This window comes from Rhinatrema bivittatum, chromosome 5 (assembly GCF_901001135.1).
Source record: "Rhinatrema bivittatum chromosome 5, aRhiBiv1.1, whole genome shotgun sequence".
NCBI classification, from domain to species: Eukaryota; Metazoa; Chordata; class Amphibia; order Gymnophiona; family Rhinatrematidae; genus Rhinatrema; species Rhinatrema bivittatum.
The window spans coordinates 376,922,818-376,948,263 of record NC_042619.1 but is presented as its reverse complement, the minus strand read 5'-3'; the positions used below and the strand labels follow the sequence as shown (position 1 = coordinate 376,948,263).

At 45.5% G+C, this 25,446-nt stretch overlaps 1 protein-coding gene across 1 annotated transcript in view; it reads right to left on the bottom strand.

Annotated features, from left to right (window-relative positions):
- The window catches only part of IL18RAP (interleukin 18 receptor accessory protein), a 120,579-nt gene that overhangs the window by 17,354 nt on the left and 77,779 nt on the right, over positions 1 to 25,446 (bottom strand). Inside the window, exon 11 of the mRNA XM_029604832.1 lies at positions 4,402 to 4,584. Within this exon, the coding sequence (XP_029460692.1) occupies positions 4,402 to 4,584 (183 nt within the window). The remainder of the gene's footprint in view (positions 1 to 4,401; positions 4,585 to 25,446) is intronic.

The following is a 25,446-nucleotide window of genomic DNA, read 5'->3' as shown; positions in this document are numbered from 1 at the left end:
GATAAGAGGGCAGCCAGCCAATAGGAACACATATTCATTCCTAACTGACCTTCAGTGACCTGGAAAGTGTTTATTTGTATCATTTTCAGTTAGTGCGCACTAAATCGAGTTAGTGCGCACTAACGGGGAGTTAGTGCGCACTAACTCGAGTTAGTGCGCACTAACACGATTTAACGATTTTTAACGATAAATCGTTAGAATTTCTATTGTATCGTGTTCTATAACGATTTAAGACGATATAAACATTATCGGACGATAATTTTAATCGTTGAAAAACGATTCACATCCCTATCTAATAGTGGAAAATCCCAATCCACCTTCCTCCTTGGGTACTAGTAATTTATTAATGAGCAGCCTGGCTCTTTTCCCATTCCAGAAACAATTTGAACAAAATCTCTGTATCAATTTAATATTTTTGTAAATCAAACAGTGGGAATGTTTGCAAGACATATAAGAGCATGGGAATAAGGATAATTTTAACAAGTGTAATTCTACCAGAAGGAGATGATTGCAACTGCATCCAACTGGGTAATTCCTGCTTAAATTCCTGATGGCAGGAGGAATGTTACATTTGTAACACAATTAAGAGCAATTCCCAAATATCTGATTGTCTCCCCGTGCATTGCAATGGAAAATTTCTGTAGATCTCCTTCAACTTCCCAGACAGATTGAGTGCCTCTGATTTCTCCAAATTTTTTAACCCCAAGAAGCTACCATATTCCTAAAAAAAACCTTCAGGATGAAGGATAAGACATTTTTGGCTGAGAAATTGGTAATAATATATCATTAGTGAATCGTCAAACTTTTTGAATTATATTTCCAGCCTCTATGCCAGCAATGTGAGAGTCTTGTTTAATTTTAAGTTTAAGAAACTCCAATGTAAATAATAAATAAAGTGATGATAATGGACATCCTTGTCTAGAAACTCTACATAATCCAAAAGGCTCCATAGCATAGAACTGAGCCATGGGATTAGAATAAAGAATCTTAATACTATTGTAAATAAAATCAGAAAATCCATACTCTGAAGGGCATAATCGAAAAAAGCCCATGAAACCCCATCGAAAGCTTTTTCTGTATCAAAGCTTATAACTAAAGGGTCGATAGTATTTCTCCTTAAACAGGTCTCCATAGTGAGAAGTAAGTTACGCGTGTTCATCCCTGATGTTACGATCCCCCCTGTTGCTGCGCTACAGGAGGGATCTTACCTTTCCTCCGGAGGCCGCTCCGAAGCAAGGGCCTCGCCTGTGCACCATCCAGGACTTGCTCCAGGGCCTGGGAGGCCTAGCTGTTCTTGAGGCCTGCCTGTGGCTTGCATGGCTCTATTGTGGGAGGGAGGGAGGCGGGGGTGGCTGAAGGCCGCCCCGCCCCCTTAAAGCAAAAGGAGAAAGGGACAACAAAAGAAGGGGAAGGAGAGTGGCTTGCATGGCTCTATTGTGGGAGGGAGGGAGGTGGCGGTGGCCGAAGGCCGCCCCGCCCGCTTAAAGCAAAAGGAGAAAGGGACAACAAAAGAAGGGGAAGGAGAGTGGCTTGCATGGCTCTATTGTGGGAGGGAGGGAGGTGGCGGTGGCCGAAGGCCGCCCCGCCCGCTTAAAGCAAAAGGAGAAAGGGACAACAAAAGAAGGGGAAGGAGAGTGGCTTGCATGGCTGTGTTTGGACTTCCTGTTTGGCCACGGCCTTCTCCCTAGGGGCCGGCCCGCAGCTCTCTACCCCAGTTATAGGGCCAGCAAGGGGCAGTCCTGGCAAACTCCTCCCAGGGAGTTGCCTACATCCTGCAGTATAAAAGGACTCTCATTTCACTTGCTACTTGCCTTTGGATTGAGCATTACAGTTGTCTGTACTGCTTCCTTGATCCAGGTCCTCCGTGGTCTGCCTTGTTTTGATGGCTCCTTGTTCTGTCTTGCCTTGATGTCTGTTCCAGTCCGTGCCTTGATGTGTTACCTGATGTCTGTTCCTGATCCTATGCTTGATCCAGTTCCTGAGTTTCCCAGATGATCCTGCTTCAGGCTGCCGGTGTGCAGCAATCCCCTGCTTCAGGCTGCCGGTGTGCAGCAAACCCTGCTATAGACTGCTTGTACTGCAGCTACTTGCCTTACCCTGTTCCTGAATGCTAGCACCTTGTTCCTGTACCTTCAAGATGTCCTGGTGCCTCGCGGCAAGCCATGTCGTGGTCCGTGACCAGCCCCGTGGGCGGGCTGTGTAGGGCGCTTCGTGATGCAAGCCATGCACCTCGTTCCTGAGTCTGTGAGAGAGCCTTACCCTGTTCCTGAATGCTAGCACCTCGTTCCTGTACCTTCAAGATGTCCTGGTGCCTCGCGGCAAGCCATGTCGTGGTCCGTGACCAGCCCCGTGGGCGGGCTGTGTAGGGCACTTCGTGATGCAAGCCATGCACCTCGTTCCTATATCTGTGAGAAAGCCTTACCTTATTACTGAAGGCAACCTCTGTAGTGGTCCGCGACCAGCCCCACGGGTGGGCTGTGTAGGGCGCTCCATGTTGCCAGTCTCATACCTCGTTCCTGCCTCTGATGTCTCTGCACCAGTCCTTGCCTCTGATGTCTCTGCACCAGTCCTTGTCTCTGCACTGGCCTACGCCTAAGATGTCCTTCGTGTACTATGGACTCTGTCTGCCCTCGTTCTCTGTCCGGCCTGCCGCCCTTTGCCGTTACCCAGCGGCAGGTCCGAAAGGGCTTGGAACAGTCGGAGGACCGTTCATCAACCAACATTGCATTGCTGGTTGTCATGGGCGTGCAGGTCCGGCTGAGGGTCAGACTCCGTTCCTGAATTCCTGCTTCGGTACACGCCTGGCTCTCCATGCCAGCACCGGCCCACCTGCCATGGTGTGGCTGGGGCTCCTCCCTAGCTCTCGCTGTGGCCCAAGGGCTCACACCACCCACTTTAGAGATGGCCGTGCTCCCTGCGCCCACGATATGTACCCGAGGGCGCCCAGACCCTCGGCCCGTCAGCGGCGTGGCGGACGCGCCCGTAACACCTGATTGTCTGCCAAATACAAAATCAGCCTGCTCCAGGGAAATTATTTTCGGTAGAATATTTTTAAGTTGATTAGCAATAATTTTTGTGAAAACTTTTATGTCCTGAGTTAATAATGGTATAGGTCTATAGAAGCTAGGTTTGGTTACTCTAAATCATTACCAGGCTTCGATATTAACATGACTTATGCAATTTTCATAATATCAGGCATGCTTCCCATTTGTATCATTTGCTCAAAAACAGCTTTTGAAGGCTCTAAATTTTGCTCTTCTTTTTATAAAAGGTGGTTCTCATGTTCTTATTACTCATTTTCAAGCAGACATATCAAGCGTCAGAGCCATCAGGTATGTACTTACAGTAAGCACTGGATTCTGCATGTCAGACACTAGGTGGTAGCACTGTACATGAAAAAGTTTTAAATCGAGCTTGTGACCAGAAAGCACCAGAACTACCAGAGAAACTGTAACTGGGGAAATAAAGAAGATTTTAGCAGAGTAATTTTCAAAGGTTCACTTAACAAAGGTGAAATCTATTGACAATAGCTATTGAATTGTCAATAGGTTTTAACCTCGATAAGTGAACTTAGAGGTGAATTTTAAAAGCCCGGCCCGTGGAAAAATCGGGAGATATGCGCACAAGTCGGCCTTGCGCGCACCCGCCGCATTTTATAAGACACGCAGATGCACGCGTATCTCTTGCTGTGCGCACATCTCAAAAGTTTGCAAAAAGGGTGAGACTAGTGGACATGGCCTGGGTGGAACATGGGCTTTTCGGGACATGGGCAAGAGATGTGTGCATAAATACCTATGTGCCTATGCGCGAACTCAGATCACCTGCCGTGTAAGTTTACTTCTGCTATGGAGGAGATATAAGTTTTAAAATAAAAAGAAATAGCCATTTCTCAGGGGTTTAAAGGGACAACTGGGGGGGGGGGGGGTACTGACTAGCAAAACAGAGTTGGTTGGAGGACCTAACTATTAACCGGACGAACTGGTGAACTGGTGAAACTGGAAGTGGCATGGACGTGTGCCCCTTTTAAAATTCCCCGACTTACACGGTTGAGGTAGGATTTAGGTGCATAGGTGCACACCCACTTAAAATTGGGCGCAGACATGCAGACAGTCAATTTTATAACAGTACTTAGCTTAATACTCATTTATTATTATGGGATCCAAGTGGAGCCCAGGCAGACACCCTTGTGCTGTTACCACAGTGTTTTTTAAATGTTATTTTTCATAATTAAAAGACATAACTTGGGGTGGAAAACCTTTTGAGCCACAAGCAATGGAGATTTCTTTTTTTTTTTTTAATATAATGAATAGAGTGATAGTTCATATATCATTTATAAAATCTTTTGTGAAATCCATGCAGGATCTTTACATTTCGTATCTATTGGATCATGTGAGATCTTACCTCCTCCAGGAAGGATGTCCCTTTCAAGAAGGCATAGTTTGTACCCATAAATGTTTTCTAGCACCTCAGGAAGGTGCTGTACCGCAAATTTCTCCTCTTCACAGTAACTCTCTTCTTCTTTGTCATTGCTGTTCAATGAGCCATGCTTTGCATACGACACAAATGCATCAAATTCTTTCAGGTCTGCAAAGATGATGATCACGGAACAGATGATGCAAAATGTTACTATTTTATTCCTTTACCTTATGTTAAACCTTACTTTTTGCTTCATAAATATTTTAATGACATGAAAGTACTCCACATCTACGGTTTATAACAGACAGTTCATGGGTACTGACTATTTAGAAGGTAATTGCTGTAATCTGGCCCAAAGGAACTCTATGGTTATAGTCTTTATTATAATAACAACAAATGGGAAAAAAAGAAAAAACAGACATTTTTCCCACTGGTTTTCTCCTGTTTTTTGTTTCTTATAATAAACGTTTAATTTCCCAGGAAAAATAAAATAACTGAAAATGAAGGTCCCTACTCATAGGCTACAATGTTTGAGACACACTTATTACAAATTTCACAAAAAACAGACACCGATTAATATAACTACTTTATATTGAAATGTTTATTCATTATAATCACATAAAAGGAGATCACATAAAGCCCCAACATCAGTAACAGCATAAGAACAAAAGGCTTGCCATACTGGGTCAGACATAGGTCCATCAAGTCCAGTATCCTATTTCCTGTGGTCAATCCAGGTCACAAGTACCTGGCAGGATCCAAAGATATGGATAGATTCCACGCTGCTTACCCCAGGGATAAGCAGTGGATTTCCCTAAGTCCACCTTAATAATGGTTATTTGTTAATGGATTTTTTTTCCTCCAGGAACTTGTCCAAACCTTTTTTAAATGCAGCTACACTAACAGCTTTCACCACATCCTCTGGCAATGAATTCCAGAGCTTAATTATGCTTTCAGTAAAAAAATATATCCTCTTATTATCTTTAAATGTACACTTAGTAAATTCATTGTGCGGCAGATTTTAAAACATACGCGCACGGCGTACATTTGTGCGTGCAACCCAGCGCGCACAAATGTACGCCCGATTTTATATCATGCGCGCACAGCCACGCGCATGATATAAAATCAGAGGTCGGCGCGCACAAAGGGGTGTACAATTGTGCAGCTTGCGCGCCGAGCCGTCTTCCTCCGTTCCCTACCCCCCTACCCCACTTTCCCTTCCTTCCCCTAACTCTCACGCCCTCAGCCCTAAGCTAAACCCCCTAAAAATATATCTTGCCCAGTTACGCCTGCCTTGGGCAGGTGCAAGTTGCGCCGATGGCTGGCCCGCGATCCCAGGCCTCGCCCACGCCCCGCCACTTTTTTCAAGCCCCGCGACTTACACACGTCCCGGGGTTTTATGCGCACTGCCGGGCCTTTTGAAAATAGGCCCCTGCGCATGTAACCCCCTACGCTTTGAAAATCTGCCCCTATGTGTCCCCTGGTCTTTGTACTTTTCAAAAGAGTAAACAACTGATTAACACTTACTCGTTCCATTCCACTCATTATTTTATAGACCTCTATCATATCTCCCCTTAGACATCTTCTCCAAGCTGAAGAGTCCTAACTTCTTTAGCCTTTCCTCATAGGGGAATCCTGTTTATCATTTTTGTCACCCTTCTCTGTTCCTTTTCTAATTCCGCTATATCTTTTTTTGAAATGCGGTGTCCAGAACTGCACACAGTATTCAAGGTGCAGTTGCACCATGGAGCGATACAGAGGCATTATGATATTCTCTTTTATTCTCTATTCCTTTCCTAATAATCCCTAGAATTCTATTTGCTTTCTTGGCTGCTGCTGCTGCACGCAGAACAGATTTAAATGTATTTTCAGCAATGACACCTAGATCCTTTTCCAGAATGGTGACTCCTAATGTGGGAACTTGCATTGTGTAGCTATAATTTGGGTTACTCTTCCCCAAGTGTATTACTTTGCACTTGTCCACATTAAATTGAATTTACCATTTGCTTGACCAGTTTCCTAGTTTTGCAAGGTCCTCTTGAAATTTCTCACAATCCTATTGTGATTTAACAACTTTGAATAATTTTGTGTCATCAGCAGATTTGATCACCTCACTCATGCCTCATTTCCAGGTCATTTACATTTATGAATATGTTAAAAAGCAGTTCTCCCAGAACAGATCCCTGGCCCACTCTACTTTTCATCTTTCTCCATTGAGAAAATTTGCTATTTAGCCCTACTCCATGTTTTCTATCTTGTAACCAGGTCCCAGTCCACAATAAGACACTTTCCCTATCTCATGACTTTTCAATTTCCTAAAATCAATGTTTCTCCTGAGGTACTTTGTCAAATGTTTCCTGGAAATCCAGGTATACTATATCAGCTGGCTCACCTTTATACAAGTTTATTTATATGCTCAAAAAAATGTAACAGATGCAAAGACAGGAGAACAAATCAGAAACATATCACATGGTTCCTCACATATTATTTGTTTACACTGTCAAGTTAATTACAAGAAATAACATGAAGTATCATCATTCACATAGGGTATAATATTCAGTAAGCCAGTTAGGGGCTGATATTCAGAACCACTTAGCCAGAGAAGTGGTAACTTATCTGGCTGAGTGGCAGCGGTGGAATATCTGACTCTATTTAGTGGTCAGCACTTGTGTTATGCTTGGTGATCCATGGGCTAACCGTGCAGACCGCCGTGCTCACTGCTACCCTGGCTGCACCCCAGCGTGGTGCTGCAGACTGGCGCAGTGAGGTATTTCTGCACCGTGCCACTATTCGCAGCAGGATGCCGCTGGCAGCTTGTCTGCAGATGCATGCCATCCACAGCTCATCCACAGACAGTCGCCACCACTCTACTCCGGAAGAGATGGCTGCCTTAGTCATGTGCTTCTCCCTGCTAATTTAAAGAGACGGCAGAAGGGAAATCCTTGCGGCCCCTTTTGATGACCTCATGCTCCTGGGCCTACATAAGTGCCCCTTCTCTTGCCTTCCAGTGCCTCAGCAATAGGTCATCTCAGTTGAGTAGTGCATTGCCACTGCGTTCCTGTTCCTGATTCCTGTTGTGTCTTCCTGAGTTCCTGTGTCTTGTTCCTGGTTCTGTTGGCAGTCCGTTTCATCTTGAGTTCTTGTCTTTGTGGTCAGTCTTTCCTCATCGGTCTTCAGCGTCCCCTCCTGCTTTTGTGCGCCTTCATTCTCCACTTCATTCCTTGTCTCCTTGGATTGCACTTCTGGCATGACCCTCGGATTGCACCTCAATGGCCTCCCCCCTGCCACTGACCACTGTGTTCTCTTTATTTCTGATTGAACTCCACCTGCCTCTGACCACAGCCTGAGCCTGACCTTGTCTTCTCTGCTGCCTGTCCTGACTGCTGCTTGTCCTGACTCAGCTTTCCTCTTCAGGCTGGCCTGAAGCATTCTCCATGCGACGGATCGTCCCCTTCACAGAGGCCTGCACCTAAGTTCAGCTGGCCACGGCACTTGAGGGCTCAACCTAACAGGAACAAGGGCTGGTATTGGCAAAGTTCCTGTTGGGCCTCTGCTCCAACCAGCTCTGCCGGGCAATGGTGGGGACCTGCAGGGCTCCTCCTTGCAGGTTGCATCAACTCCATCTCGGCCTAGGGGGTCCACACTTGCAACAACTTGATTGGATAAGTGCTTAACCAGATAAGTAGTGGGTGGGAAATGGGCATTTCATGGGAGGAGCTACTTATCTGGTTAACTTAGCCAGATAACTAGTGATATTTAAACTTATCCAGTTAAGTTAACCAGGTAAGTTAGACTTACTTAATAGCGGGTCTAAAGTTAGCCAGATAAGACTTATCCAGCTAACTAATGATTTTTATGGGGATATTCAGCAGCATAGCCGTGCCACTGAATATCCATTTAGTTCAGCCAGATAAGACTTTTCCGGCTAACTTAATTAGATAGTTATTTTTTAATATCTACCCCTCACTTTACCAAATTTGCCAGCTAACTTGTTCTGTATGTTCAGCAAGGTAAACATCCCGCTGAATACTTTCCTAAAGTTATCCAGCTACATGCAGATGGACAACTAAAAAACCTAACTGGCTATGTTTGAAAATAACTGGTTAGGGTTTTTTTAGTTATCCAAGATTACTTGCTATTTAAGTGGATATCTGGCTAAGGAGTGCTGTGAAATTTTTAAAAAAAGGAGGCCTCTGGCCCTAATTCCTCCCTCCTCCCCACCAAATCTCATAAATGGCCCTGTCAGGCTGGTGCACCAGCCACCCACATAACTTCTGAAATATTAAAATTTCCCTGGGGTCCACAAATGGGCCCCCCTCCCCACCCCCCATGAAACTGGTTCTCTTAAAAAAAATTGTGTTCCCACCTCAGACCCTGCCCCCCACCCACCTGTTGTGGTTAAATACTAGGATGGTACCCGCTCCTACCGCGCGGACTCCCTTTCGCCCCCCAACACTTAAAATCCACTGCTGGGAGCGACATACAGTCCCTACCCGTTTCCAGAACAGCTTCTGACTTGAGGCCGGATAACTTCAAGCTTATCCTGAAGTAGATCTAACGTTATCCAGCTAATTTAGCCGGATAGCCGGATTAATAATCCCCTTCCAGAAATGTCCCCGGAATGCCTTCTTTTTATCCGGCTAAATTATAGCTGGATAATGACTTATCCGGCTATTATTTAACCCATTAAGTAAATGAATATTGCAGAACTTACCATTTCGATAGACAAGTTATCTATCTAAGGGGGTCATTCTCCAAGGAGTTACCGCGGGTGATAATTCCGCAAATCGCGCTAACAGCTGTTACCGCGATTTGCGAATGCAAATTTTTAATTTTGTATTCAGGGGGTGGAGTAAATGTAAAGTAGGGAGGATTTGTCATGTGCCACAAAACAGCTGCAGTGTTAGCATGGCTCATAACTACACCTCTTTCATCATTTGTGTTACGTTGTGCACTAGAGGTTTATTGCAGTTCACGATGTTTCTGGGCAGGAGAGAGAGAGAGAGAGAGAGAGAGAGAAAGAGAGAGAGAGACTTGCTATAGTGCCGCCTCCCTAGACAGGTATTGGTATCCCTATGGGAGGCCCACCTAGTAACTCGAGGTGAGGGTTAACTATTAGTGTAGGGGGTTAGGGGCCACTTTGACATTCAACGTGAGATGTACGAACAGAACAGTGGTCTCTTGTGAAGATTTGCTGGCCTTCGGAGTGAGGAAACTCACTCCAAGATGAGATTTGGGCAACGTTCTCTCCACCTAGCTTGATGGACACTACCTGAGCAACAACAAGCTAGGTGGAAAGAACGTTGCCCAAATCTCATCTTGGAGTGAGTTTCCTCACTCCGAAGGCCAGCAAATTTTCACAAGAGATCACTGTTCTGTTCGTAGGTGTCACGTAGAATGTCAAGGTGGCCCCTAACCCCCTACAGTAATACTTAACCCTCACCTCGAGTTACTAGGTGGGCCTCCCGTAGGGATACAAATACCTGTCTAGGGAGGAGGCGCTATAGCAAGGTTCTCTCTCTCTCTCTCTCTCTCTCTCTCTCTCAACATGTGCAAGGGGGTGCACACTAGTGCATCTTGCTCCAAAATCAGAGCAGCCTCAGAGGGAACTTTCTATCAGCCCCTATCTAACCCACCCCCAGCCCTACCTAAATCCCTCCCCCACCTTTATTTTATAAGTTGCACCTGCCTCCGGGCAGGCGTAGGTTGCACGCGCCGGCCGATGGCCGGCCCGCAATCCCGAGCACAGCAGCAAATGGCCACTGTGCCTAGAGGCTGCGGCCACACCCCGCCCCTTTTTTCGAGCCGTGGGACGTACGCGCGTTCCGGGGCTTTACGCACACCACCAGGCCGTTTGAAAATAGGCCCAGCGCACGTAACACCCCCCCCCCCCGCACATAAATCCATGTGGATTTACGTGCATAAGCTTTGAAAATCTGCTCCATACTGTATAGAATCCTTGATATTTATGAGACACCAGAGGATTGTATGATTTTCTTCTGCTGTTGACAAAGGGAAAGCAATTTTTAAAAACCATTTATTTACCCATGTATATGGCTACTTACCCAAGTAAAAGAACTATTTAAAAGTTGTCCACCATTCATGGTAAAAGTATGGCTGTTGCTCTACAACACATGCACTTTTATCTGCATTCTTGTGGATGTATTCCCAGGGCAAGGTTAGGCCAGAATGCACAATTGCACATAATTTTGTATTTTCAAAACTGTGTGTCTTATCTTTGCTGAAAAAAATTGTCCATAGAAAAAGGAGGTGCGATTTTTTTGTGGGAACTTTTTCCTTGGACAATTTTCAAAGGGAAAGTTCACTAGCACTTTCCCTTTACGAATTGTTGCAAAATACACTGATAAAAGTACCCTGATACCTTGTACCAACCTGCACAGTGTTGAAAATTGCACCTATATATAAATTGTGATAGATTGTTTTGTTAACATCTATGTGATTGATTTTTTTTTTTTTTTTTTTTTGAGAAATCTTGGGTGTATGAGAAGAGAATATGTTCTTTTGTACACCTATCTCATAAGAAGGCAGAAAACATGTTGGCCTGGAATTGTAAGAGGCTAAGATATCAAAAGGAAAAGTAGATCTATTTCCATGTAGTGATGCTTCATCCTCCTTAATTGCTTCAGTAATGCCCTGCCTGTAAAGGTGTAACTCTACCTGCTCAGAAGACAAAAGATATCATATGAACCTAAGACATGCCATATTTGCTCAGACCAAGGGTCCGTTGAATTGACCATTCTGTCTCAGACAGTGGCTAATCCAGATAACTAAGAAGAACCCAGCAAATCCAAAGAGTGGATCCATTCCTTGTTGCCCACTCACTGGGATAAACAATGACTTTTCCTAAGTCTATCTGACTAATAATTTCTTATGGACTTTTCTTCCAGGTGTTCAACCGTCGTTGCCCGACATCTCCACTTTGCCCACCTTACTGCATTGGCGACTCCCTCCGGGGTTGATGGAAGGCTGGCCGCCATGGTGTTCTTTGGCCGTCCTCGTCCGGCATCCCCGGACCGGCCCGACGCTGCAAAACGCCATGTTGACCTGATGCCTAGGGGCACGCGCACAGCGCGGTCCCACCTCAAGTACCAGAAGTGGCGCGAACCTCAGGGGCGTCCCCCTGAGATGACGTCATCTGCTTCAGATATTTAACGGTCTCTGAATTGCTAACAACTCGAGTTAGCAAGGATAAAGATACGGATAAGGATTTGTTCTATCTACGCTACTCTCCTCCTTGGACTTACCAGGGGTACCTGCTCCTCGGGGGCCTCGTTCTCTCTCTCTTACTTTGTACGTTGCAGTCTGGAACTGGTACTCGCTCCTCAAGGGCCCTCATTCCTGGACTTCTTCGGAATTCACTTCTGCCTGGAAGTCATCGCTGCCTACTACATCTATGAGTTACCATCTCTTTCTCAGAGCTTTCCCTGGAACCAGGTACTCGCTCCTTGAGGGCCTACTTCATTCCAGCTCCTGGACTTCTATGAGACATTGTGTGAGTGTTACCATTAGGTTCTGTCCATGAACTCTGCATACCCTGCCTACTCACTAGAGATGTGAATCAGAACCGGAATCTGATCGGTTCCAGTTCAAATCTTAAAATTTTTATCATCCGGTCCAATTGGGTTTTTGTTTATCGGCTGCACTCGATCCGATAAACAAAGGTCCACCCCGACCTTTAAAAATCTACCCCTTAGCTTCCCTCACCCTCCCGACCCACCCCCCTCTCCCCCCCAAATACGTTTTAAAATTACCTGGTGGTCCAGTGGGGGCACGGGGAACGATCTCCCTCTCTCAGGCCATCGACTGCCACTAATAAAAATGGCGCCGATGGCCCTTTGCCCTTACCATGTGACAGGGTATCCATGCCATTGGTCGGCCCCTGTCACATGGTAAGGGCAAAGGGCCATCGGCGCCATTTTTATTAGTGGTAGTCGATGGCCTGAGAGCGGGAGATTGCTTCCCGTGCCCCCATTGGACCACCAGGTAATTTTAAAATGTTTTTTTGGGGAGGTTGGGAGGGTGGGGGAAGCTAAGGGGTCGATTTTTAAAGGGTCGGGTTGTTTTTTTTATCGGGCCATCGGCGCCATTTTTATTAGTGGCATCAAAATGGCGCCGATGGCCCGAGAGCGGGAGATTGGTCCCGGGGCTTCCACTGGACCACCAGGTACTCATAAAAGGTTTTGGGGGGGTTCGGGATGGTGGGGAAAGGTAAGGGTTTAGTTTTAAAGGGTCGGGGTGGGTTTAGGGGTTGTTTTGGTGTGCCGGGTTTCCCGCCCTCGCCCCAAATCCCCGATTTACGATTTTTCACGATAAATCGGGGGAATTTCTATTGTATCGCGCACTCTAACAATTTTTGACGATTTAAAAAATATCGGACAATTTTTTAAATCGTCAAAAAACGATTCACATCCCTACTACTCACTATATCTCAGTTTCTCTACAGCTCAGCCTCCAGGGATCGCTGTTCCAGTATCTGAGGGACTACAGCCCAGCCGGGCATTCCAGCTCACTACTGCCACCTCTGGTGGTTCAGTATACTGTCTAATAAAAGAACTAGTGTGTGTCTGTCTCCGAACTCTGAGCCTGACCGGTGGTCCCTCTCGGGATCTTACCCCGGGGGTGTGGTCATCTGCCACCGGTCCAAGGATCCACCCACAACTCTCCTAAATAATAGCAGATTGCTAACTCCTTGCAACAGATTAATAACAACAGGAACATGTCCAAATGCCTTCTAAATCCAGTTATGCTAGATATCACTGAGAAGAATAAGCAAATTAAGTACTTTTATACATTGCTTTTTTTTTTTTTTTTATTTGGAAAGGATATAAGAGGATTTGTTCATCTATGCAAATTTTTCTATAATAGATGGCCTCTAAATTGCTCTGCCATTAAGGAGAATATACAATTTTTGCAGTTTTTACATCTCATCCTGCTTCTTTATCCATTACAGTCTTGTTGAGTGAACAGCAAGAGGGACATTGTATTTCTCTCTAATTTTAGTTAATCTGTCAGCTAAAATATGTCTCTTGTGTGTTTCAGATGGACTACAGACCATCTCTATCACTTTCCTGATTCAGGTGTTTGACTACATAAAGGGAAAGTCTGTGAATGTAAAGGTGCCCCAGTGATTAGAAGAGGGCTGCATGGAACATGTTCATCCAGAAAGTGAGCTGTGGTCTTCACCTTTTCCATGAGTGCATTTCTCTGCATGTGTATTAATTGTTTGATGATTCGTATGTGAGGAAGGAAATTTGCGTTTATGTGCTCTCTGTGCAGAATGGCAGTCACTGTTCTACTGTGGGGATGTACACAGAAACAAATGCTGGCTTGGTTTAGATTTTCAGTTCATTTTCCTGGTTCATTCGCTTTGGATCAGAAGCTCATTCATTTCATTCTGCTCATTCGCTTAATTTGTTTCCATTAAAGTCGACGGGTGAAGCAATGCATTCTATTTTTGACTCTAACGCTGGGGGTTTTCCATCCAAATTTGTATGAAACTTACATCCAGGCTTCAGCAGCAGAGGTAACAGCACCCTGAGACATCAAAAATGGCATGACTATCTTATAGCCCCAAAAGGGGGGCCCAGAGAACCAAAAGTGACATGAACAATCCGAGCCACATTGAGGGGGCAAAACAACACAGTGGCATGAAGACTCCAAGGAATCAAAATAAGGGCAAAGTACACCAACAATGGCATAAAGACCCCAAGACATAGAGTAAGGGGTATGGATGCAAGCACAATGACTGTTGCGTCCGTCGCTGCTTGATGCCCTCACTCCGCCCTCTTTAGCTCTGTGGCAACTCCCTCCGGGTCTGATAGACGGTTAGCTGCCGCAGTGTCTTCTTGCCATCTCCCTCTGGTGTCCCTGAACGGGCATGATGCTGCGGATCCGCCATGTTGCCTGATGACATAGGGCATGCACGCGCGCGTGCTCCGATTGATGTACCAGCAAAGGCGTGGAGCTCGGGGACGTTCCCCTGGGATGACGGCTGCGTGCGCATGTTATAAAATAATGCGTACATTTGTGCGCTCCGGGTTGCGTGCACAAGTGTATGCCCGCACGTACCTCTTAAAATTCGGCCCTTAGTGTAGCTGGGTTTAAAGATGGTTAGGACAGTTCCTGGAGGAGAAGTCCATAAACTTATTTACTAATTAGACAATAGCCACTACCTATCACTGCACAATAGCAGCATGGGATCCATTTACTGTTTGGGATTCTGCCATGTGAACTGGATTGGTAACTGTTGGAAACAGGGCTCGATCGACCCTCAGTCTGATCCAGTATGTCAAATTCTTATGTTTGGTACTTTGTCATAGATTGCCAGTAAAATGTGTGAAACTGCTTCTTATCTTTGAGACAGCTTGTGGTTTTGAGACTCTGACATCCTGTATTTTAATGTGATTCTGAAATATGGTTTCATCCTCTGCGCTATTTAGATGTCATTGATATGTTCCAAACACCTGTGTTTTCCACTTGCAGTTCAGCCTGCACTGTTTTTGTCCATAGCCTCAACGCTTTAATGGATTCTATTGAGAAACAGAGCATGATGACCGATAAAGACCATCTAATTTACCTCTTTGTTACAATCTTACATAAACCTCACTTATTCTATGGTTTTACGTTTACGATAAGATTGAGCTGGAAAGAGGTCAGAATATGATCACTGACATGGACAGTTAACACGGTCCTGGTGATTCAAGGGATCCGGCTAGAAATGCCAGCTCAGGTACCCAGAGATGAATTTAGGGTTTTGGTGCCCTTAGGCACTGTCAACCCCCGTTACCCCCTCTCCCTATACCTCCTCCCCTTCCCCAAGGTTGGACAACAGGGAACAGGAGGTCTAAGGCACAGTCCCCCAGTTTCCTATGGCAGGTCAGGGGTAGATTCTGTGAAAAACTCTACTAGCAAGCATTTCCACCTTTTTTATTATATTATAAAAATAATTTAGCTTTGCAGTATATTTATTAATATAATTTAGTATAATTTATTTTATTTATTTATTTATTTATTTGGATTCTTTTATATACCGAAGTATAGCGTTTGCCTTCACTCCGGTTTACAGGATAACAACATAATACATACAAATATCTTAGAACTGTATTTAACATTAGAACTGTATTTAACATTCAGAACATAGAACCTTATTTAACATATTAATTGACGATTTATATGAGAGATAAAACATAAAAGAGTTAGTATATCAGATTCTTTAAATATCATATGGAACAAAATTAACAACGTAAGTGCTGAGCATGAGAAGTGATTTATAGTTGGGAAGGGTCTGAATAGGAGCTCGGAGTATGTTGGTTGAATCAAGTGAAGTCTTGGGATTGGTTGGATGGGGGAGGAGGGCAAGGTGTGGGGAGTGGTGGGGGAAGGGTGTGTTGTGGGGGGGGAGGGGGAAAAGTGATAATAGAAAGTATCATCGAAAGAATGGGAGCGTCAAGGTGTAATGGTTCAATAGGGGGTGGGTTTCTTATCCCACGCCATCTCTAAATGTTTGACTGAAAAGCCATGTCTTTAGTTCTTTTTTGAAGGCTTTGATGTTGTGGAATGAGCTTAGATGTTGTGGTAGGTTGTTCCATAAGTTTGGGCCTGCTATTGAGAAGGCTCTGTTCCTGGTGTTGGTGAGTTTGGCTTGAGGAAGAGATGGAATTTTGAGGTGAAGTTTATTGGCAGATCTGGTCATTCTTTGAGGTTTGTGTGTTTGGATTAGATCTTTGAGGGCTGTGTTGTCCGTTGAATGTAATGCATTGTGAACTGTTGTTAATGCTTTGAATTTGATTCTCTGGTCGATTGGGAGCCAGTGAAGTGATTTGAGGACTGGGGTGATATGGTCAGATTTTTTTTTTCCGGTTAGGATTCTTGCTGCGGCGTTTTGTAGTAGTTGCAGAGGTTTTAGGGTAGATTTTGGTAGGCCAATCAGGAGGGAGTTGCAGTAGTTGAGGCTGTTGAAGATGAGTGATTGTAGAATTGTTCGGAACTCATGTTGGTGTAGAAGTGGTTTTAAATGTTTGAGGATATGAAGTTTGTGGAAGCCTTCTTTGGTTTTGAAAGCGATGTTCTTTTTTAAGTTGAGTTCGTTGTCGATCCAGATTCCAAGGTCTCTTGTTGAATTTTTTAATTGGATGTTGATGTTTTCTATTTGTAGAGAGAGGGATGTGGAGGATTGTATAGGGTTATTTCTTCCTATGAGTATGCATTCTGTTTTATTCATGTTGAGGCATAACTTTAGGTGGTTCAGCATGTCTTTTATGGTGCTTAGGTGTTTGGCTGCGGTGCTTAATGTTTCTTCTATTGTGGATGTTATTGGGAAGAGGAGTTGGATGTCATCGGCGTACATATAGAAAGTAACTCCGATGGTTGATAAGAGGTGGCATAGAGGGAGTAGATATATGTTAAAGAGTGTCGCCGATAGTGCAGATCCCTGTGGTACGCCAGTTTCGAGTGGGAGAGGATTTGAGGATTGGTTATTAATGGTGACCTTGAAGAATCTGTCTTTCAGGAACAATTTGAACCAGTTGAGGGTTTTGCCAGTGAGCCCAATGCTGGCTAGTCTCGAAAGTAGACATGTGTGGTCTACGGTATCGAAGGCTGCGGATAGATCGAGTAGGATGAGGATGTGGCTTAGGTTGTTGTCGAAACCCCTTATTATCTTGTTTGTTAGGTTGACGAGGAGAGTTTCCGTACTTCAGTTTTTCCTAAATCCGTGTTGGGCGTCGTGGAGAATGTTGTTGTCCTCAAGGTGTTCGTTGAGTTGTGTAAGAGCTGCTTTTTCGGTCATTTTTGCGAGAAGGGGGAGGTTTGAGATTGGTCTGTAGTTGTTTAGATCTGTGGGATCTAGGTTCTTCTTTTTTAGTATAGGGGTGATAGTTGCGGTTTTTAATTCTGCTGGTAGCTCTCCTTCTTCTAGCGATTTGTTAATGATGGCGGCAATTGTTGGTGTGATGATGTGAGCTATTTCTTTCATATTGCGTGTTGGGATAGTATCGAGGTTATGGCGAGCAGGGTTGGGTTTTTTTAGCATTTTTTCTGTTTCTGAGTTTGAAATGGTCTTGAATTCTGACCACGGGGTTATGGAGTTTGTTCCGAGCCTGTCTTCTGTGTATGTGTTGTTTTGAAAATTGCTTGTTATTTTGTTTATTTTGTTTTTAAAGAATATAGCTAGGTCATGGCTTAGGTTGTTTGAGGTATTTGTATTGGGTGAAGAAAAGTGATCTCAAAGAATGAGTGTATGGAGGACACCAGGGATGGGAAGAGGAGGGGAGGGTGATAAGACACAGGGTGAGGAGAAAAGGGGCAGGATATGAGAAGGAAAGAGGATTAGGGATGGGGAGAATGGAGATGGGGAAGATTAGGCATATGGGATGTGGAATCGGAGGAGAAAGGAGGAGGAGGTGGGGAGGGGGTTTCAAGAGATTAGGGAGATGAGGGAGGAGGGAGAGGTAGGAAGGAAGGAAGAGAGGTTCCAGGATCTGGGGGATAGAACCCAAGTTCAAGGGAGGGAGGACTGGAATTGCAGTGAGTGAGGAGGAGAGGAAGGAGGCACCCGCTACCATGCTCTGTCCCTGCTCCTCCTTGCAACCCCTCTCTAACATCCCACTCAATATCACATGCACTTTTATACTCGGCATCAGATTCTTCTCTCTCTCTCACATACACACAAACACTGCCCCTTACCCTTATCCCCCCCCCCCCCTCCACACACACACAGATAGAGGCTTACATTCCCTAGCCGATCCCCCTGTCCTCTCCTCTCTTTCCACTCTTTAATGGTCTCTATTCAGACGCTCCTAATCTCCCAAAATGATCCCCCTTTGCTCTGTTTATTGCAGGCTCGCTCCCTCTCCTCTCCAGTTCCCTGCACCCTGAGTTAGGAAACAGAGTGCTGAGTGAGAGTCAGCATAGCTGAAAGGCAGCAAATCATCAGCCAGCATGCAGCCTCCCCCCCCCCCCCCCCCCCCCCTCAGATCTTTGCTTCTCTAGGCACAGGCCTAGTGTGCCTACTGACAAATCCAGGCCTGCAGGCATCCAAAAAAAAAAAAAAAAAGGCTGAGTTACAGTTCCTCCTCCTTAGTCTGTGCCTCCAATTGCTTCTCTCCTTACAGTCCCTTCTCCCACCCCATGCCCATTCCCAGTGCCTCTGCGCCCTCACTGTTGTTAGTGGTTCAAGTCTTTCCTAAAGCAGCAACAGTCAGTGAAGGAGTTCAGGCTTGTGAGCTGGCAGATGTTCACAGTCCCCCACCGGTGGATGCCTGACCCCTCCCACCATACCAAGGGCTCCCTGTTTGCCAGAGGGGGAGGCGGCAAGGCTACTATGGAGACTGAGTGTGCCCCAGCTCACAGTCCCACGAGTCACTCATTGACTGCTGCTGTTGCTGTTAGCAGTGAGAGTGAGGTTACTCCACTGTTTCAGGACAAATATTAACTTTAGAGAGAGGACGAGAATAGAAGCACCAGGACGGTGGGGGGTTAGGCCGGGGCGGCTCAAGGCAATTTGCTGCCTGAGGCGAGGGATGATATGGCACCCACTCCCCTTCAAGAAATGGTACAGGTCAAATCTACAAGAGGGGCAAAGGGGGTCTCTTTCTAGTCTGGCCCTTTCGGCAATTTCAAATACTGAGGAAGGGGAAAAGCAGGGGTCAGAGTACCCAAAGGAGTGGCAGAGATAATGTTTCTAGGAAGCTGGCAACTCTGCCATACTCCCAAGACCCCTAAAACCCACCTCCTACCTTTTCCCCTGGAGAAGTGAGAGATGGGTGAATGGTGGGGGTCTGTGTGTGGAATTCTATTTCCGGGCCAGTGTAAGGGCATTGGGCAACCCGAGTGAGCTTTGCAGCCTTGTGCCTGTGTCCCCCCTTCCCACATCACACAGAATGAAAAATTCTGCATTTATAATAATCAATTTTACATGAAAAAGGACATTGAGAGAACAGCCTTCTGAGGTAAAAATAATCACAAAATATGACAACCCTGCAAAAAACAAACTTGGAATGCATACGGTATTAGGCCTATAGTAATGCATATTGGGTGAGGGCTCTGCACCCAGAAAGCCCCGAATAAACTGAATTTTCAATTATAGTATTTGTATTCCTCCCATATTAAAAGCCCTCAAACAGTAAAACTCCTATCTGTGAAAAGGCAATACTGCAAACATTTACACCAGACCCTAAACACCCATTCAGCTCCCATTAGGAAAACAGAACAAGCAGAGTTGCTATAGATCCGTACACAGAAACTGCATGGCAGCAGAATGCCTCACCTCACTCACACATGCAGAACACAGACAGACTCTCACTAGATACAGAATAAAGAAACCATAACGTATAAACAGAAATAAATAGAGATAAGAATCGGAACCGGAATTGGTTCCAATTCCGGTTCCGATTCACATCGTGCATTTTTTTTCGTGTGGCCCAATCGGGTTTTTTTATATCGGCTGCACCGAACCAATAAACAAAAAACCCACCCCGACACTTCAAAATAGCTCCCTTAGCTCCCCCCCCCCAAAAAAACGTTTTAAATCACCTGGTGGTCCAGTGGTGGTCCCGGGAGCGATCTCCCGCTCTCGGGCCGTCGGCTGCCACTAATAAAATTGTCGCCGATGGCCCTTTGCCCTTACCATGTGACAGGGTATCCGTGCCATTGGCCGGCCCCTGTCACATGGTATGAGTAATGGATGGCCGACGCCATCTTTAAAAATGGTGCGGGCCATCCAGTGCTCCTATCATGTGACAGGGGCCGGTCAATGGCACGGATACCCTGTCACATAGTAAGGGCAAAGGCCATCGGCACCATTTTTATTAGTGGCAGCCAATGGCCTGAGAGAGAGAGATCGCTCCCGGGACCACCACTGGACCATCAGGTGATTTAAAACATTTTGGGGGGGGGGGGTGTCAGGAGGGTGGGGGAAGCTAAGGGAGCTGTTTTGAAGTGTCGGGTGGGTTTAGGGATTATTTTTTGTGTGCCGTTTTTCCTGCCCTCCCCTAAAACAATAAGAGAACCCCACGAACAATTTTGTGGGGTTTTCCTATTGGTTTTGGGGAGCCCCCGATTTCTGACGACATTGAAAATATCATACGATATTTTCAATCGTCAGAAATACGATTCACATCCCTAGAAATAAACTTACATAATAACATAGTAATGATGGCAGAAAAGGACCAAATGGTGCATCCAATCTGCCCAGCAAGCTTCTTATGGTAGTAAATGCCGCTCTGTGCAGATTACCCACATGTTTCTCTTAAGCGTAGTGACTGCTGCTTCATGCAGCTATCCCCAAGCCTTAGGATAACCCATAAAAAATTACTGCTAGCAACATTTTACTGGGTGATGAGCCTTGAAAATTCAGACAGTGCTGCTTGATATGCTTTGCTCATGGACCAGCCCTTAGAAGCAATCCTGTGCTTTTCTGCTTATGTCTGCTTATCAGTACCCCAGACTGTAAAAATCAGGGCCGTGATGGTTGTCATCTGAATCCAATTCCCCTTTTCCTCCCTGCCGTCAAAGTGGAGAGCAATGTTGCAGTTGCAGTTGGATTAAAAGCATCAAGGCTTACTGATTAAGGATATAATCTCCATGTCTTCTGCTAAGGGTAGTAACTGCCGCACCAGCAAGCTACCCCCATGCACACATGTCTTCATTTCTGTCCTCTAGCCTTTAGGGATCCACAATGTTTATCCCATCTCCTCCAGAAGGGCATTCCATGCATCCACCACCCTCTCCATGAAGAAATATTTCCTGACATTGGTTCTGAGTTATGCCCCTTGAGGTTTCATTTTGTGACCCCCTAGTTCCATTGATTCCTTTCCAACAGAAAAGGTTCAACGTTCATGAATCATTAAAACCTTTCAGGAATCTGAAGGTCTATATCATATCTCCCCTGCACCTCCTTCTAGGGTATATATATTTAGATCCTTCAGTCTCTCCTCATAAGTCTTCCGATGCAGACCCCACACTATTTTGGTCACCCTTCTCTGGAACCCCTCCATCCTGTCTCTACCTTTTTTGAGATATGGCCTCTAACTGGAAACCTCAACAAATCAGGCTGTATGCAGACCAGTAATAGAAAAATGGAAATGCAATTCCTCAAAACAATAAAATCAAAGAATATAAAATATAAATCATAATAATAAAAACATACTACTAAAAATGAATATTTCAATACAGATGGGGGCGGATTTTAAAAGCCCTGCTCGCGTAAATCCGCCCGGATTTACGCAGGCAGGGCCTTGCGTGCTGGCGCGCCTATTTTCCATAGGCCCGCCGGCGCGCACAGAGCCCCGGGACTCGCGTAAGTCCCGGGGTTTTTCGAGGGGGGCGTGTCAGGGGGTGTGTCGGGGGTGGGGCCGATCGGCGCAGCGTTTTGGGGGCAGGGATGCGGCGTTTCGGGGGCGGGCCCGGGGTCGTGGTTTCGGGCCGGGGCGGTCCGGGGGCGTGGCCGCGCCCTCCGGAACCGCCCCCGGATCGCGTCTCCGCGCGCCAGCAGCCCGCTGGCGCACGTGGATTTACGTCTCCCTCCGGGAGGCGTAAATCCAGGGATAAAGGTAGGGGGGGGGTTTAGATAGGGCCGGGGGGGTGGGTTAGGTAGAGGAAGGGAGGGGAAGGTGATTGAGGGCGAAAGGGAGTTCCCTCCGAGGTCGCTCCTGATTTCGGAACGGCCTCGGAGGGAACGGAGACAGGCTGCTCGGCGCGCGCCGGCTGCCCAAAATCAGCAGCCTTGCACGCGCCGATCCAGGATTTTAGCAGATACACGCGGCTACGCGGTATCTACTAAAATCCAGCGTACTTTTGTTAGCGCCTGGTGCGCCAACAAAAGTACGCGCTCGCACTGTTTTATAAAATCTACCCCATGATGAACAGAACAAAAAAACAATAACTAAAAACTCAGAAAAATTAAGAAATTACAAAAATTCCCAAACTTCAATAATATTTCAAAATAGCAGACATCAAATAACACACAATAATTAAAACTAAAGAGGTCCATACTCAAAAAACAGCTATATTCAAAAGAATATCTGATTATGTTTAAAGCTATCTGGTTAATAGCTGCATAACTTCAATCAGGGATATTCAGTGGGACAGTTACCCCACTGAATATCCAGGACAAGTTATCCAGCTAACTCTAACTGGATAATTTGTCCACTAGACAGCCAACTGAATATTGGCCTCAGTAGAGATACAAAAATACTCATTTTCCATATCTGGGAACTTTTGATTTCTAGTCACCCTTAAATTTCCGTGGATTATCCACTTATATACACACACATATTCATTCTCGCTCGCTCACACACACCCATGCTCTTTCAGACATTCACAGATGATCTCACACACATACACACAGATGTTCACACACAAACGCAAACAGATGCTCACAGATGGTCACATACTCTCACATATGCACACAGATGCTCTCACTCATGCACTTTCACACACACAGATGCTGTAATACATGGTCTCTCTCACACAGAGATGCTCAGCTCACATGTTCTTTCACACACACATGCTCTCTTAACCCACATGCACATGCTTTCTCCATACTCACCCATGCATATCCTCTCTCACAAACACGCACACACCCACATCCACACACACACTCCCTCTACCTCAATCTCTCATGCTCTAACTTCTTTTTTTGGCTGCAGGCAGCTGCTGACCTTTTTCTTCTTCAGCCAGTGGCGGGGCCCCCTCTTCATTTTCAGCCACCAGTGGCTCACAATCACAGAGCCTCTTCTTTTTCCGGTTGCCAGCGGCATAGAGCCCCCTCTCCTTCTACCGCGGTACGCAGGGTCTCCTCTTCATTTTTGGCTGCTGGTGGGTTGGGGGTCTGCTGGTGACCCACAGCCACAAGGTGTCCTTTTTTGGTCACCAGTGGATTGGGCTCCACCAGTGGCCCACAGCCATAGGGCCTCCTCTTCTTTTTTTGGCCGCCAGCAGGTTGGGCTCTGCCGGTGGCGTGTATGGCCTTCTGCCATCAGCAGGTTGAGCTCCACCGGCTGTGCATTAGGACTTCTCATTTTTCAGTGGTCAGTGGGGAGTGGAAACCCCACTGACGTGTTGCAAAATATGTATCTGATGGTAGGGTGAGGCAGCTGCCAGACATTTTGGGGAGTACTTTTTGAAACTCCAAAATGTTGCCACCTGAGGCAGTAGGAGAACCTCACCCTGGTGTAGCAGGAAGTGATCCTGTAGCAAGGACCTGCTCTCCAGGTGATGCACTGTCCTTTCACACCCAGGATATCTCCCCAAGGCCTACTGCCCAGGAGGGAAGGGTTAGGCCGGCCATCATAATTGGTGATTCAATTATTAAAAATGTAGATAGCAGGGTGGCTGGTGGATGTGAGGACCTCCTGGTAACTTGCCTGCCTGGTGCGAAGGTGGCGGACCTCACGTGTCACCTAGATAGGATTATAGACAGTGCTGGGGAGGAGCCAGCTGTCGTGGTACGTGTGGGCACCAATGACATAGGAAAATGTGAGAGAGAGGTTCTGGAAGCCAAATTTAGGATTTTAGGTAGAAAGCTTAAATCCAGAACCTCCAGGGTAGCATTCTCTGAAATGCTTCCTGTTCCACGTGCAGGTCCCCAGAGGCAGGCAGAGCTCCGGAGTCTCAATGCGTGGATGAGACGATGGTGCAGGGAAGAGGGATTCAGCTTTGTAAGGAACTGGGGAAACTTTGGGGGAAGGGGGAGACTTTTCCAAAAGGATGGGCTCCACTTTAACCAGAGTGAAACCAAGCTGCTGGCACTAACCTTCAAAAAGGAGATAGAGCAGCTTTTAAACTAGAACAAGGGGGAAAGCCGATAATCACTCAGCAGTGCATGGTTCGCAGCAATGTATCCTTGAAGGATACTAATGAAACAGGAGAGTTAGGGCATCCCAACAGAGAGGTTCCATTTAAAGCAAATATAGTCCATATGCCTATATGTAAAAAATCACCAAAGCTAATGATTTCCGAATTATCCCTAACAACTGAAAAGCAGGTTATTAATACAAACAAAAAACACACTTTGAAATGTCTGTATGCCAATGCCAGAAGTCTAGGAAGTAATATGGGAGAGTTAGAGTGTATAGCAGTAAATGATGAGATTGACATAATTGGCATCACAGAGTCTTGGTGGAAGGAGGATAACCAATGGTACAGTGCTATATCAGGGTACAAATTATATCGCAATGATAGGGAGGATCAACTTGGTGGGGGTGTGGCACTTTATGTCCGGAGAGTATAGAATCCAACAGGATAAAGATCATACAAGAGACTAAATGCTCAGTAGAATCTATATGGGTAGAAATCCCATGTGTGTTGTGAAAGAGTATAGTGATAGGAGTATACTACCGTCCATGTGGACAAAATGGTCAGACAGATGATGAAATGCTAAGAGAAATCAGGGAAGCTAACCAATTTGGCAGTGCAATAATAATGGGAGATTTCAATTACCCCAATATTGACTGTGTAAATGTAACATCAGGACTTGCTAAAGTTCCTGGATGTAATAAATGACTGCTTCATGGAGCAATTGGTTCAGGAACCAACAAGAAAGGGAGATATTTTAGATTTAATTCTTAGTGGAATGCAGGATTTGGTGAGAGAGGTAACAGTCGTAGGGCCACTTGACAATAGTAATCATAACATGATCAAATTTAAACTAATAACTGGAAGGGGGACAATAAGCAAATCTACAGCTCTAACACTAAACTTTCAAAAGGGAAACTTTGATGACTTGAGGAAAATAGAAAAAAACTGAAGTGCAGATGCAAAGGTTAAAAGTATTCAACAGACATGGACATTGTTTAAAAATACAATCTTAGAAGCGCAGTCCAGATGTATTCCACGCATTAAGAAAGGTGGAAGGAAGGCAAAACGATTACCGTCATGGTTAAAAGGTGAGGTGAAAGAGGCTATTTTAGCAAAAAAAAAAAACATCCTTCAAAAATGGGAAGAAGGATCCATCTGAAGAAAATAGGATAAAACATAAGCATTGTCAAGTTAAGTGTAAAACATTGATAA